Below are 13432 nucleotides of genomic sequence, written 5' to 3' on the forward strand. Positions count from 1 at the left end.
GTTTAAAGCCATCAAGAAAGTTGTTTGTTTGTTTGTTTCTTTTGGTTCAGCCAAAAGTGGACGTGGAAAGGGAGAGCTGGGGACATAAGCGGAGGATTAAAGATTAGCTGCGACACAGGGCCGGGGAACGGACCTTTGACCAAACATAAGTCACGCCAGCACAGCTTCTCTCCGTGCAGGAAGAGATCCCGGGCCCTCCCAGAAGGGACACACCGGGAGAAGCCGGTGCCATCTGAAGGGAAAGAGACGTAAAGGAAGCTGCAGGGAGGGAAGACAAGGAGGGGCCAAGAGCAGTCCCTGAACACGGACGAGCATCTGCTCACTGTTAGCGTCGCTCTTGCTCAGAGCCCTGCACGATGGAAATAATATTTGGCAGAAATAAGAAGGAGCAACTGGAGCCTGTGAGGGCCAGAGTAACAGGTGAGCATTTTGTTTAAACCACAGGTACTTATATGTTTTGGTGTATACTTTTTTTTTTTCCTGCTTATAAAAGTAATGCTTATTGTAAATCATTTTTGGAAAATCTGGAAAACTGTAAATAGAGGAGACATGATCCATATTCTAGGCATATTCCCCGTGAAAATCTCGGTGTGCTTTTATGCATTATAACTCAGTTTTCAAGGGGAGTCAGTGGTGCTCACTACTGCCAGGAGAAAAGTCTCAGGCCTACTGCTATTGGCTCATAGCCAGTGAGATTATTCTGCAAACTGTGTTCTGTCCCCAGGGTGCAGTATTTGTAGAAGTGGGTGCATCCTAAATTAATTTCAAAATGATACGAGAAGCGTGTGCGAGGGCCCATTCCTATGCATGCGTGGTGCAGGGTGGGCACCGCAGAGCCGGATGAAATTTCCTCAAAGGTGTGGTTTCGGGGTGCAAGCACTGCAGAGCAGATGAGACAGCTCCAGGGTGGGAGCTGCCACATAACCCTCTTTTCATAGCTTTCTCCTCCTCTTCCGCATGGCCACTTTCCTGGGACCATCTTGTTTAGACTCTACAGGGCAGGGAGTGGTCTGCACTCCGGGTCCCAGGAGCTATGCTGAGAACAGGGAAGGGGGTCAGCTCAGCCACACCACTGTTTTGGACAGATGGGTGGTTTTCACAAGGACAAGACAGCAGTGCCCTCTGAGAGGCAAGTCACATTGGAGCTTTACAGCAGACGAATTGCCTTGGAAGGCTTTTGGAAGAAAGAAATACTGTCTATGTATATTTGTTCTGATTACAGAGGTAATGTGCAACCTATATGTGTATGTATATTACACAGTTATAAAACTTGGAAGTGCAAATGAGAACCCAGAGGGAAATAAAAATCAGCTGTATTTCTTCTGTCTCGTAAGGACTATTAATATTTGAGTCTATTTTCTTTAAGTTTTTGAAAGAAACATCAATATAGATAGTATATGCATGCGTGCTCTGTCCCTTCAGTTGTTTCTGACCCTTCGCAACCATATGGACTGTAGCCCACCAGGCTCCTCTGTCTGTGGGATTCCCCAGGCAAGAATACTGGAGTGGGTTGCCCTGCCCTCCTCCAGGGGATCTTCCCAACCCAGGGACTGAACCCGTGTCTCCTGCATTGCAGGTACCACTGAGCCACTAGGGAAACCCATAAGATAGTACAAAGATAGATTAATCTGTTGATAGGTAGACTTTATATATAAATACTTTTTCAAAAAACAAATGTACACTTACTATTAACTTTTTATTTTTTAAAAAGTGGGTCTGTGATACCCATCATTGTATGCTCTGGGGTACGGTGGGCATTTTGCCGTTATACTCCCTTATAGCTCATGTTTACTGACCATGTCAATACTTGGAAATTTTAGAGAACAAGAATCCCAGGACCTGAGATGCTGAACGAACCTTTAGCTCTAAGTCAGTTGTTTTCAAAGGATGGTCCCCAGCCCTGCAGCTCAAGCACTCCCCAGGCTCTTGCTAGAATCTCAGATTCCTGGACCTGCTTCAGACCCTCTGAATCAGATGCCCAGGGGTGGAGCCCAGACATGTGTGTTTTCAGAGCCCTCTGGCTGCATGTAGGTGGGGGACCACTGCTGTAAACTGGGCCCCCTTCCTTGACAGGTGTGAAGCTGTGGGGCAGGGAGAAGCAGCAACGTGCCCGAGGCCAGGCGGCCAGCAGAGGACAGGCTCCAGCCCAGAGCCGGCCTCCCTGCAGGGTCACGTCTAATCCGCCCGTCAGGGTCTGCTGGCAGGCAGCTCGCCACACACGGTGCCGTGTGGCCACATCTGTCCAGGGAAGCCAGGCCAAGGCTCTGGCCTCACATCTGGCTGTGCATTCATGACTGATTCCTCCTTTACAAGACACTTGAGCATTTCCTGACTCAGTTTCCTCGTGTGGCTAATAAAGTCAGCACATACCTACCACGTGGGATTGCTGCAATGACTACATGATTTAATCTACTGCAGCACATAGTGCTCAGTAAACCTTCTTAGGGCTTCCCTGGTGGCTCAGCTGGTAAAGAATCTGCGTGCAATGCGGGAGACCTGGGCTTGATCCCTGGCTGGGGAGATCCCCTGGGGAAGTGCATGGCAACCCCCCTGGAGAATCCCCATGGACAGAGGAGCCTGGTGGGCCACAGTTCACGGGGTGCAAAGAGATGGGCATGACTGAGCGACTAAGCACAGCACAAACGCTCTTCTGTTGACGTCTGGGGCTTTACTTTTAAGCTGAGACTCATCTTTCCCTGCTCTGCCTCAACCTGCTCCTTCTCCTGTGTCCCAGGTCGCTGTGAATAGTCACACCCAGGGCAAGAGACTCGGCTGGCACTTTTCCAGTGCTCCCCTCCCGTTTCCCCTACAATTAGTCAAGCTCTAAGTCCCTTTGTTTTATCAGTTTCTCTCTGTCCCGCTGCTACTATCTTCCTCCTCCCTCAGGTCTTCCCACCTCTCTTTAGCTTCTCCTCCCACCCAGAGTCCACACCATAGCCAGAAATAACTTTTGGTACCCCAAATCTGATCACATTCCATTAGTATGAGAAGAAATAGGTCCTTAGAGACAGAACGTGGATTAGGAGTTGCTAGGAGCTGGGTGGCATATTCGGATTAACTGCTAATGGGCACAGGGCTTCTTTTGGGGGTGATGGAAATGCTCTTGGGTTAGTGGTATGGTTGCACAACATTGTAAATATACTAAAAAAAAAAAAAAAAAAAAAAAACCACACCCTGAACTGTATACTTTGAAATGATGGATTTATGTTATGTGAATTTTATCTCAATTTTTTAAATTACCAAATAAAAAAAATTAATCCTATTATTCCCTGTTACACCCATCAAAAGTGTCCCTTTTTTCTAAGCACCAAATCAAAGCTAGGTATGGTCTTATTGACCTTGGCCTCTTGGCCCTACTTAACCTTGCAGGCTCAATACTTGCTATACTCTCACTTGAAAGTTACAGGCCAGCTCTTACTAAACAGCTTGCACACTTCCTGGTCTTTGAACCGGTGTCTGGTCTCTGGGTTCAGGTTTCTCCAGAGCTAAGAATTCAGGAGTAAGTCATTTATTTGGGATATCCTTCCCAAGGAACACTGGGAAGGCAGCGAAGGAGGCGTTGTCAAGCTATTGACCACCAGGAGTCAGTGGAGCTGGATCCTCCGAGCAAAGTATAAACCACGCCTCACATTGTGTCCACCGAGGGCAAGGAAGAGGTGATCTTGGACCCACATCATCCCATCTATCGTCGAGTGAGAGCAGCTTCCAGGGGCATTAACTCTCCAACATGGTTCTGGCTTGTCCACGTGTGTGCAGAGCTGCTCCACAGTGAGAACAAAGCCCTCAGGTGAAGAGCTTTAGGTATTTGCAGAAAGCAGCCTTCAGGGAGAGCTGAAAGGCAAGGGGACGTGGGCAGGGCACCAAGAGCACGTGCAACACTGTCCCAACAGCCGTGGAATGCCTGCCTCATGTGTGATTTAAACTTTTCCAACAGCCCCGTACCAGAAAGTACAAAGAAACAGATGACGTTAATTTTAATAGTGTTTTTCATGTAATGCCACATATCCAAAATGTTATCAGTTCAACATATAGCTAATGTTTTTAAATTGCTAATGAGATGTATTACATTTCTTTTTCATCCTAAGTCTCTGGAATCTGGTGTGCATTTCACAATTACTGTACATCTCAGTTGGGACTAACCAAGTTTCCAGTATGCAGTTCCCCTACATGGGACAGCACAGCTCTAGAATGTTCTTTCCTCATGCCTTTGCAGGGCAAACACCAACTCTCCCTCAAAACTCAGCCAGGCCACCTCCTCCAGGAAGTGTTCCTCGCCCTCCTGCTCTCAGCCCGCCTTGGAGTGGAGTTCTGCTCCCCCAGCACCCCTGCTGAGTCTGTTGCGTTGCCTTCATCCCAGTGTATTTTGGGTGTTTCCCTTTGTCTCTGTCTCTTAATGGAGGAGGAGTTCCTTGGAAGCAGTAAGCATGGGTGCTCAGTTGTGCCCAACTCTGTGTCTCCAGGGACTGCAGCCCGCCAGGCTCCTCTGTCCATGGGACTCCAGGCAAGAATACTGGAGTGGGTTGCCATGCCCTCCTCCAGGGGCCTTCCCAACCCACGGATGGAACCTGTGTCTTTTATGTCTCCTGCATTGACAGGCCGGTTCTTTCCCACTAGCGCCGCCTGGGAAGCCCCACTTGAAAGCAGAGATGATGCCTGTTCATCTCGGTATCCTCAGCGCCCACATAATGCCAGGCACATTCTTTCTGGAAGTGAACAGATTCCGTGAGTGGTACAGGGGCTATATGGCCACTTCTTTGAGCTTTTTGGTTTAGGTCCAGAGCTGGAAACTAAACATTCTTTCTCTCGTCAGGCAAGATTCCAGCCTGGCTGCAGGGAACCCTGCTCCGCAATGGGCCTGGAATGCACACGGTGGGCGAGACCAGATACAACCACTGGTTCGATGGCCTGGCCTTGCTCCACAGCTTCACAATCAGAGATGGTAAGAGCACCGCATGGTTTGCCGTGGGTGCTGTAACAGATGACCACCGATGGAGTAGCTTAAAGCAACACACAATTTTAATTCTCTTCTGGTTTAGTAGCTAAATCATGTCTGACTCTTTTGTGATCCCATGCATGGTAACCCACCAGGCTCCTCTGTCCATGGGATTTTCCAGGCAAGAATACTGGAGTAGGTTGCCATTTCCTCTTCCAGGGGATCTTCCCAACCCAGGGATCCAACCTGCATCTCCTGTGGCTCCTGCATTGCAAGTGGAGCCTATACCACTGAGCCACCTGAGAAGCCCCTAAAAGTTTCTAGTGGGTCTCAGACTAAAACCTTACTCTCAGAGGTAAGCAGCTGTCTTCTGTTCTTTTCTGAGATGGTCAGTCAGGTTGCCGGTGTTGGTGCAGCACAGCCTGGCCTGGTCTCTCCTCTCCTCTAGAGCTCTCAATGCCTCTCCTGTGTCTAACAGTGGAAATATAAACAAAGACGGTAAAGCGTCTGCCTGCAACGCGGGAGACCTGGGTTCGATTCCTGGGTTGGGAAGATCCCCTGGAGAAGGAAATGGCAATCCACTCCAGCACTCTTGCCTGGAAAATCCCATGGACGGAGGAGCCTGATAGGCTACAGTCCATGGGGTCGCAAAGAGTCGGACACGACTGAGCGACTTCACTCACTCACTCACTCATACACAATTTAAGAGGGCACGCATAAGGCAATCAGGGCCCTCTGATTTGCAGGTAACATAAAGGCAGTACTTCTCAAAAGGTAGTCTGTGGGTTTCTGCATCAGAACCCCCCAGGATGCTCATTTAAGCTGTGCATCCTGAGACCCTGCCCAGGGCTCGAAGGGCAAGGATAGAGCATCTGCGTTCCCAGATGACCCCGAGCACACTGGTGGCATTGGCCTCAGGCCTCCGTGATCTTTAAAACCAGGCGGTTCTAGAGCAGTTAGCATGAAGAATGGAAGTTAGTGCCAAATCAGGAAGGAAAGAACCGGAGTAAGGAAGCAAAGACAGAAAAATGGCTCATAGCCCTCAGCAGAGGCCACTAGAAGATAACGCTTTCAAACGTTAACAGAGATCTCAATAATGAAGGCCGAGTGGAGATGCGGCAGAGCATACGGGAGCGCTTTCTTCAAGTCTAAAATTCTTTCAAAATTAAAAATTTTTATAAAGCAGATATGGAGATGAGTCAACCCAGGTCCCCCTTAGCGATAGATTTGATTGTTTTCCAATAAGAAACAAAGTCGTCATCCCATGAGGATTCGAACGTGTGAATTCCAAGAATCAAAGTCACAGAGATTTTTTTTTAAATTATAGTTGATTTACAGTGCTGTGTTAGTTTCAGGTGTACAGCAAAGTGAGTCAGTTATACATATACATGTATCTACTCCTTTTTGTTTTGGAGAAGGAAATGATAACCCACTCCAGTACTCTTGCCAGGAGAATCCCATGGACAGAGGAACCTGCTGGCATGCTGCAGTCCATGAGATCGAAAAAGAGTTAGACACAACTGAGCGACTGAACAGCTCTTTTTTAAGATTCTTTTCCCATATAGGCTATCACAGAGTATTGAGTAGAGTTCCCTGTTCTGAACAGTAAGTCCTTATTAGTTATCTACTTTATATATAATAGTGTATATATACACTATTGGGCAAGAATTTCCCGAGATGCAGTCTCTCTTTGAAGCCCATCATTGTGACAGTGGATATGTGATGGGCATTTCTCTAATGGGAACGAGTTGTCAGTGTGTCTTGGGCCCTACTTTTTGGCATAATATAATTGCACCAACCATGGAAGCGTAGGTTATGCTACAGCGAGGAATGTGAAGAGTCAACATAATGTCATGTGCTAATTAATGGCAAAAAACCCCACCAAACTCTAGAGGTTTCAAATTATCCACCAAAATGAAGGTCCCAGGCCTAAGTATTCACAGCCCTGAAGACCTGGTGGGGTCCCCACGGGTCCCCCCAGCCTCATCCCACTCCTGCGGCTCTCAAGCACCTGACTGGTGCTTCAGCCGGTGCTGACTCAGCCCTTACAGGAAGTGGGCTGTGCTCCCCAACCCCAGGTCTTGACTTACAGACTCTGGGGAGACTGACTGGGAACACCTCGCCCTCTTTCCTAGCCCACCTCCCCGATTCGTGGTTCAATTCCACTCATCCTTCAAGGGCTTTGAAAAGCTGTGGCAAGGGAATCAGAGATCAGAGTGACACAGCCACAGCCAAGGGAAACAGGCAGCTCCTACACTCTCCCCGAGAGCTCCAGGAGGAACCCGTCCTGCTGACACTTTGATTTTTGCCCTGAAAAACCCACTTCAGACCTGTCTTTCAAAACAGATAACAAATTTGTGTTTTGTGAAGCCACTACATTTATGATAATTTGTTACAGCAGCCACAAGAAATTAATACAGGTTTAGAACTATCTAGTATATTTTCAAGTTGGTCTTGGCAGACTGGTCAAGCGAGGGTCCATGCTTTTCTGGAATGAGTGAGATTCTCTCCAGTGTCATCAGCACATGTGCTGACCTTCTCCTGTGTGCAGAGTGGGTATAAGAGTGCTCCCTGGTTGCAAACCGAGTACGGCAGAAGCCAACACAATATTGTAAAACAATTATCCTCCAATTAAAATTTTTTTTAAAGATTTGAAAAATAATTTTAGTAAGAGCAAAAAGTCTTCTGTACCATTAATAATTAAAAATAAAACCATGTTTATTTCAATTACAAAAATGTTACTCCAGGGGCTAAATTGTTAATGTAAGTCTCCCAGAACTGAACTGGGTCCTTGGGAAACCCAGCCTGAGTATGGGGCCTTCTGGATCCGTCCTCCAAACCTGGACCTTACCTGGAGGGATTCCAGCATGGTGGAAAGCATGGTCAATTGCCTGGGCCAGCAGGTCTCTGGGTGATGCTGGACAAGGCGATGGAACATTTCTGAGCCTCAGTTCCATCATACATAGATGGAGCTGGGTCTAGGAATACTTACCTTGCCATATTGTTGTGAGTCAACCTTGCCAAAATGCATGTGAGAGTTCACACCCGTGCTTGTTGTATCCAGCACACACATTAAAGGGACGGTCTCAGTGAGCCACCCCCACCCCCACCCGTCACATCCCTGGAATGGCTGAAATAAGTTCAAATGAGTTTCAAATAAGCCTGGGATGATTCTGCTGCTTCTCTTTCAGGCGAAGTCTACTACAGGAGCAAATACCTGAGAAGTGATACCTACACTGCCAATATCGAAGCAAACAGGATTGTGGTGTCAGAATTCGGAACAATGGCCTATCCAGACCCCTGCAAAAACATATTTTCCAAGTAACTGTCCGTTTTGTATCTAGTCCTGCTTTCCGATATCCCTGATGGTTGGAACAACCAGCGTTTGATCCTCTGACGGTGTGTTTAGGGTGGATGGAAAACTTCCCGTGATGGCCTTTGACCATGCAGCCTACGTTCTTCTGGATCACTGATAGCAGCGAGGCAAAGAGCATCTGGCAGATTGTCAGATGTTCTCCACAGGGCTGCTGGGAGAGCACTTTGAAATCACCTGTCAAAATTACAAACACACATTCCCTTCAGTCCAGAGAGGCGCTTGCTTGTTTCTGAAATGACAGACGTACAAGGTTATTCATGGCTGAATGATTTGTTATGATGAGGAACTGAAAATAACTCAGGTGATCACTAGCAGAAGAGTGTTAAATAAATCGCAGTAACACTATACAGGAGAACACCAGGCAGACATAAAAGCAGTGAGGATGCTCTCTATGTACTGAATGGAAGATTTCCAGGATATACTGCTAAGTGGGGAAAAAGGGAAAAAAAGTAAAGTGTAGAAAGAGCATATAATATGCTGTAATTTGTGCTATAAGGCAGGGGATATCTAGGTTTGTTTTTGAATGTGCAGAAAGCCTGGGAGAAGGCATGGGCGAGGTAGGGAACCAACGGGAGGAAGGATGGGGGAGATTTTCAGTTGTATACATTTAAAATCATCTGGGTTGTGATGCATATGAATGCCTTACACGTTTTGAATTGTTGGCCAGGGAATCAGGCCAGTGGTCATCATCTCCTTTCTGATACGCTTTAGACATAGAAGGGGTACATTAGGGGTAGACTGGCCTGGAGAGGGAAGCTGGTTTCTGCTTCTCCAGAACTGACATCGTCCCTCCAATCCCAGCTTCCAGCGCTGGGAGTCCGGCAAACAGCAGGCTGGAAACACCCATTGCAGACGGGGGAGGAGCAGGGGGGCAGCGGGAGGGAAGGAATTGAAAACCGCAGCTTGTGCGGCATCCTCGCTGTTACAGTGATTACCAGTAGGGGGAGCACTCACCAGTACACGGGGCCAAGTCGTCCTGCTTTTGAGTTTGCCTGCTTCCCTGGTGGCTCAGGTTAAAGCGTCTGCCTGCAATGTGGGAGACCTGAGTTCGATTCCCTGGAGAGGGAAATGGCAACCCACTCCAGTATTCTTGCCTGGAGAATCCCATGGACGGAGGAGCCTGGAGGGCTACAGTCCACGGGGTCGCAAAGAGTCAGACACGACTGAGCGACTTCACTTCACTCTAATCAAATGATCAGTTCTTAACTCAGTTTACTTTCCTTTTTCAAAGAAACGAATTTCTTGGACAAAGTTGAGGTAACGAGGGTGGACTCTCATTCCTGCTAAAAGCAGAGATCAGCTGCTTTCTAGTTTTGGGGGAGCCATCATGGGTATGTGTGTGATTTCTATAGGGCTTCTTAAAATACTTGAGAACCGCCCACCAGCTCTTGATGGCTCTGGTGGGGGAGACCTTTGGATGTGGGGAGCTGGGGAGGGCTCAGTGGGCAGCCTTGCTGTCCCGGCTGACTCCCTTCTTAGCTGATTGGATGTGGTGGTGCTTTGGGTTAACTCGATCTCCGGACTGTCAGATCCCTCAAATGACCAGTTGTGACCCAGCACTTTCCCTCCCTTAGTTGAAGTAGAGTGTTTTAGGTGGTAGGCAAACTAAAGCCATCTGGAGTAGAACCTTCCAGCTGAGCGGACACAGTGGTTGACTCGCTGACTTGCTTTCCTCCCCAGAGCTTTCTCCTACCTGTCCCACACCATCCCCGATTTCACAGACAACTGTCTGATCAACATCATGAGGTGTGGAGAAGACTTCTACGCGACCACAGAGACCAATTACATCAGGAAGATCAACCCCCAGACCCTGGAAACCCTGGAGAAGGTATCAGTGAATCTACAAGCAGCCTCAGTGCCTCACTTAAGGAATGGACCCTCTGCGGGGATGCCGGGAGGCTGCAGGCACTCAGAGAGGAGCCCCCTCTGATCCCCTCGTCTTGGGCATCTTAGCACTAGATTCTAAGCTTCCTGATGGCAGGACTCTGCCCTGTCATCTCTGTGTCTGAATTCGTTCCTAGCACTCCCGTGACAAAGGAACACAAACTAGGTGGCTTAGGTCAACAGAAACGTATTCCCCCACAGTTCTGAAGGCTGGAAGTCTGAAATCAGGTGCTGGCAAGCCCTGTTCTCTCTGAAGCTTCTAGGGAAGGAAACTTCTTTGCCTCTTCCTGCTTCTGGTGGTCTCCCCTTGGTTTACAGATGCCTCGTTCCCATCTCTTGTAAAGATACAAATCACCCACCCTATTCCAGAATGACCTCATTTTAACCCTGTTTCCAAAATACAGACACGAGTGGTTAGGACTTACTTCAGCTTGCCTTTTTGGAAGCTCCAGTTCGAGCCCCGACAGTGTGGACAGCCCTCAGCACTGAGTGGACCCGCAGTGGAAATGTGAATGAATGACAGTGCTGGGCTGTCCAGGACTCCCAGGAGCCCCGAAGAGGGAGGCGTGGGGCAGAGAGCACGGGTGCACGTCAGCGCCCACGCGGAGGCCTTTCCTGGGCAGAAGCGGGTCTACATTTTCGTGAAGATCAGTAGACCCACTTCAGTTTTCTCCAGCTGCCTGTTCAAAGCCTTGATGTCTTTGCAACACATCTTAACGATCTGTTAGAGGGAGTGCTTTTCTTAGCCATGAAATCACGTCCAGCTCCTCTGAAGCTAGGCAGCATAGGTCCAACTGAGGAGCGTTTTCCACAAAGCTGCAGAGAGGAATCACTAGGTGAGAAGGAGGTGGCGCCCGACTTTCGGTTGAAGGTTGTGCTGTTCTCAGGGAGGAAGGGCGGACAGCTGGTTCCCTGGCCACCCCATTGTGCTATGGTTGTGGCCTGTTTGGAGTCGGGATCGTTACTGAGGTCGTTAGTCAATGTTTCCCTTTGACCAAATGCTTTTTGTAACCTCTCCGTTCCCAGAATAAGCCTAGGAGAGAGGCCTGGGGATTTATGCCTCTGTGGGATTCAAAAGGGGAGGGTTTAAATGGCTTCACCAGGGCCAGGATTAGCACTCAGGCGGCCTCTCTGCCCACGATGTCACTTGGAGCTCTCTGCGGTGAGGCATCGGGTTTCCACACCGAGCCCACCCGGCGGGGCCAGAGAGGACCAACCATCAGAGAACACACGTAGCTCACCAAGCCCCCTGCAGCGTATGGGCTGTGGGAGCCCCCACGAGGTTACATCAGGTCGCAAGAGGAAGCATCTCCTTTAAAGGGAATGTCTGCCTTATTTTCAGGTTGGGAGACGTGCAAAAATAGCCGTCATCTCCCTGAGCCTGGAGTCAGGCAGCTCTTGGCGGGACTTCACCCTCTCCCCCTTTTCAAAGCAGCTGACTGTTGTGTTTTGCAGGTTGATTATCGTAAATACGTGGCTGTAAATCTGGCAACATCACATCCTCACTACGATGCTGCTGGAAATGTTCTCAACGTTGGCACATCCATCGTGGACAAGGGGAAGACAAAATACGTGATCTTTAAGATCCCTGCCACAGTCCCAGGTGGGTCATTCTGGGGCTGTGATGAGGCATGGACACCAAGGGTGGCTCTTTGGGAAGAGTTCTGGTTTTGTTTGATGGCACAACGCTCAGCCCGATACTTGCCCACATCGATGACTCAGAGGACCATGGACTCGCTTTTCTCCTTTAGGAGCAAAGGGATGATGCTACGTTTCCTTTTGGAAGAAGTGAACCCCTTTGCTGTTCCAGCCTCCTTTTCTTTCGATTCCTGTTCATTCTTTCATTAATTTATCCATTAATCATGTATTTATCAATCTATCCACTGATGTTGTCATCCATCCATCCATCCATCATCCATCCTTCCTTTCATTCATTCGTTTTTTAGTTTTCTGACAAACCTCCATCTGTCAGGGCTGGGGTGCTCTCTCTCACCCCAGCCCCAAAAGCCAGGCTCCCCGGGTTGGTTCAGGGAGCTCAGGCCTGCTGGCATCCACTCCAGATTCCGCCCTGCTCCCTGGGCCTTCTAGACATTCTTCACTCAGGCCCGGGAGTCTGGCATGGCGCCCAGGCTGATTGCGATTGCGCGTTCCTGCGTGGGAGAAGGGTGGGACTCCTAGCCCTTATTTGGGCAGGACCCTCTCGAAACCACACCCGGGAGACCAGGCCTCCGAGGGCGGCTGTGCGGGCTCCAGGGATGGTGCAGGACTGCGAGGGTGCTCAGCTAGGCCTTCTGGTTTAGGAAGACGGGTTTCCATCCGAGATCGCTCCTGGCCCCTCCCTTATCATTCTGTAGAGCACCCCCAGTCCAGCAAATTCCAGGCTCCACTGGCACACGGGAGTCCCTGGGTCACACGGTGCAGTGAGTGCTCTTGTTAAATGGAACCCCCGTTAATTAAGCCAATAAAGGGATGCAGGGTCCGGCTCAGGATCCTAGAATGTCACACCTGAGGGTAGGCTAGCCATTTGAGTTTGCCACCTCATGTTCCTGAGGACCGGGAGCCCCAGGGGATCGGGTGACATCCCCATGGCTCACAGCAGGTTACCTCCGCACCTGCTCCAGGCTGGCGCTTCACCAGGATTCACACCTGCCTCCCGCCTCCCAGGCCAGGGTGCATTTCCTTCCCGTTTGCCTTGTGTTCCATTTGTTTAGTGAAGAAAAGACCTACGCCACAACCCGACAGCCTGCCTCCCACCAGCCAGCTGTTTACAGGGCGCACAGGTGGCCACGGGAACGGCGAGGACGCTTGCGTGTAACTCATTAATGTAACTCATTATAACCCAGCCCCAGGCCTGGGTGGGGAGGCCTTTTGGCCAGCGGGTGACTCATCCTTGCAGACGAATAAGGAAACCGAGCGGTCCCAAGCACCTTCGCGCTGGGTGCCGGGCGAGGTGCTTGGCCTCCTGCAGTATTTCCTTCAGTTCCCCCCTTCCCTCTAAGGGTTGTCCCTCCAAGAACAGAGGAGGTGGCCAGGCTGAGGGGACTGTGTCCTTTTGGCTTAGCCCTGTGCCTTTGGCTGTCCCAAGCCTCAGTTTCCCATCTGTAAAATGGGAATCATACAGCCGACCTTGACTGTCACAGTCTGTCACATCAGCATAGGCACTTGGGCTCACTCCTAGGGGTTTCAGAACAGGCAATGCCAAGAGAAATTCACAGAAACCCTGTGAAATGCATGTCAGA

The 13432-nt window shown here is 49.5% G+C and overlaps 1 protein-coding gene across 1 annotated transcript in view; it reads left to right on the forward strand.

Moving 5' to 3' along the window:
• Positions 1–228: 228 nt before the first annotated feature.
• BCO1 (beta-carotene oxygenase 1) overlaps positions 229–13432 on the forward strand; it is a 30121-nt gene continuing 16917 nt past the window's right edge. The window contains exons 1-5 of the mRNA XM_068992566.1: positions 229–420; positions 4811–4939; positions 8125–8254; positions 9990–10137; positions 11649–11796. Of these exons, the coding sequence (XP_068848667.1) occupies positions 357–420; positions 4811–4939; positions 8125–8254; positions 9990–10137; positions 11649–11796 (619 nt within the window). The 5' untranslated portion in view covers positions 229–356. The remainder of the gene's footprint in view (positions 421–4810; positions 4940–8124; positions 8255–9989; positions 10138–11648; positions 11797–13432) is intronic.

Source organism: Capricornis sumatraensis, chromosome 20 (genome assembly GCF_032405125.1).
Source record: "Capricornis sumatraensis isolate serow.1 chromosome 20, serow.2, whole genome shotgun sequence".
Taxonomy (NCBI): Eukaryota; Metazoa; Chordata; class Mammalia; order Artiodactyla; family Bovidae; genus Capricornis; species Capricornis sumatraensis.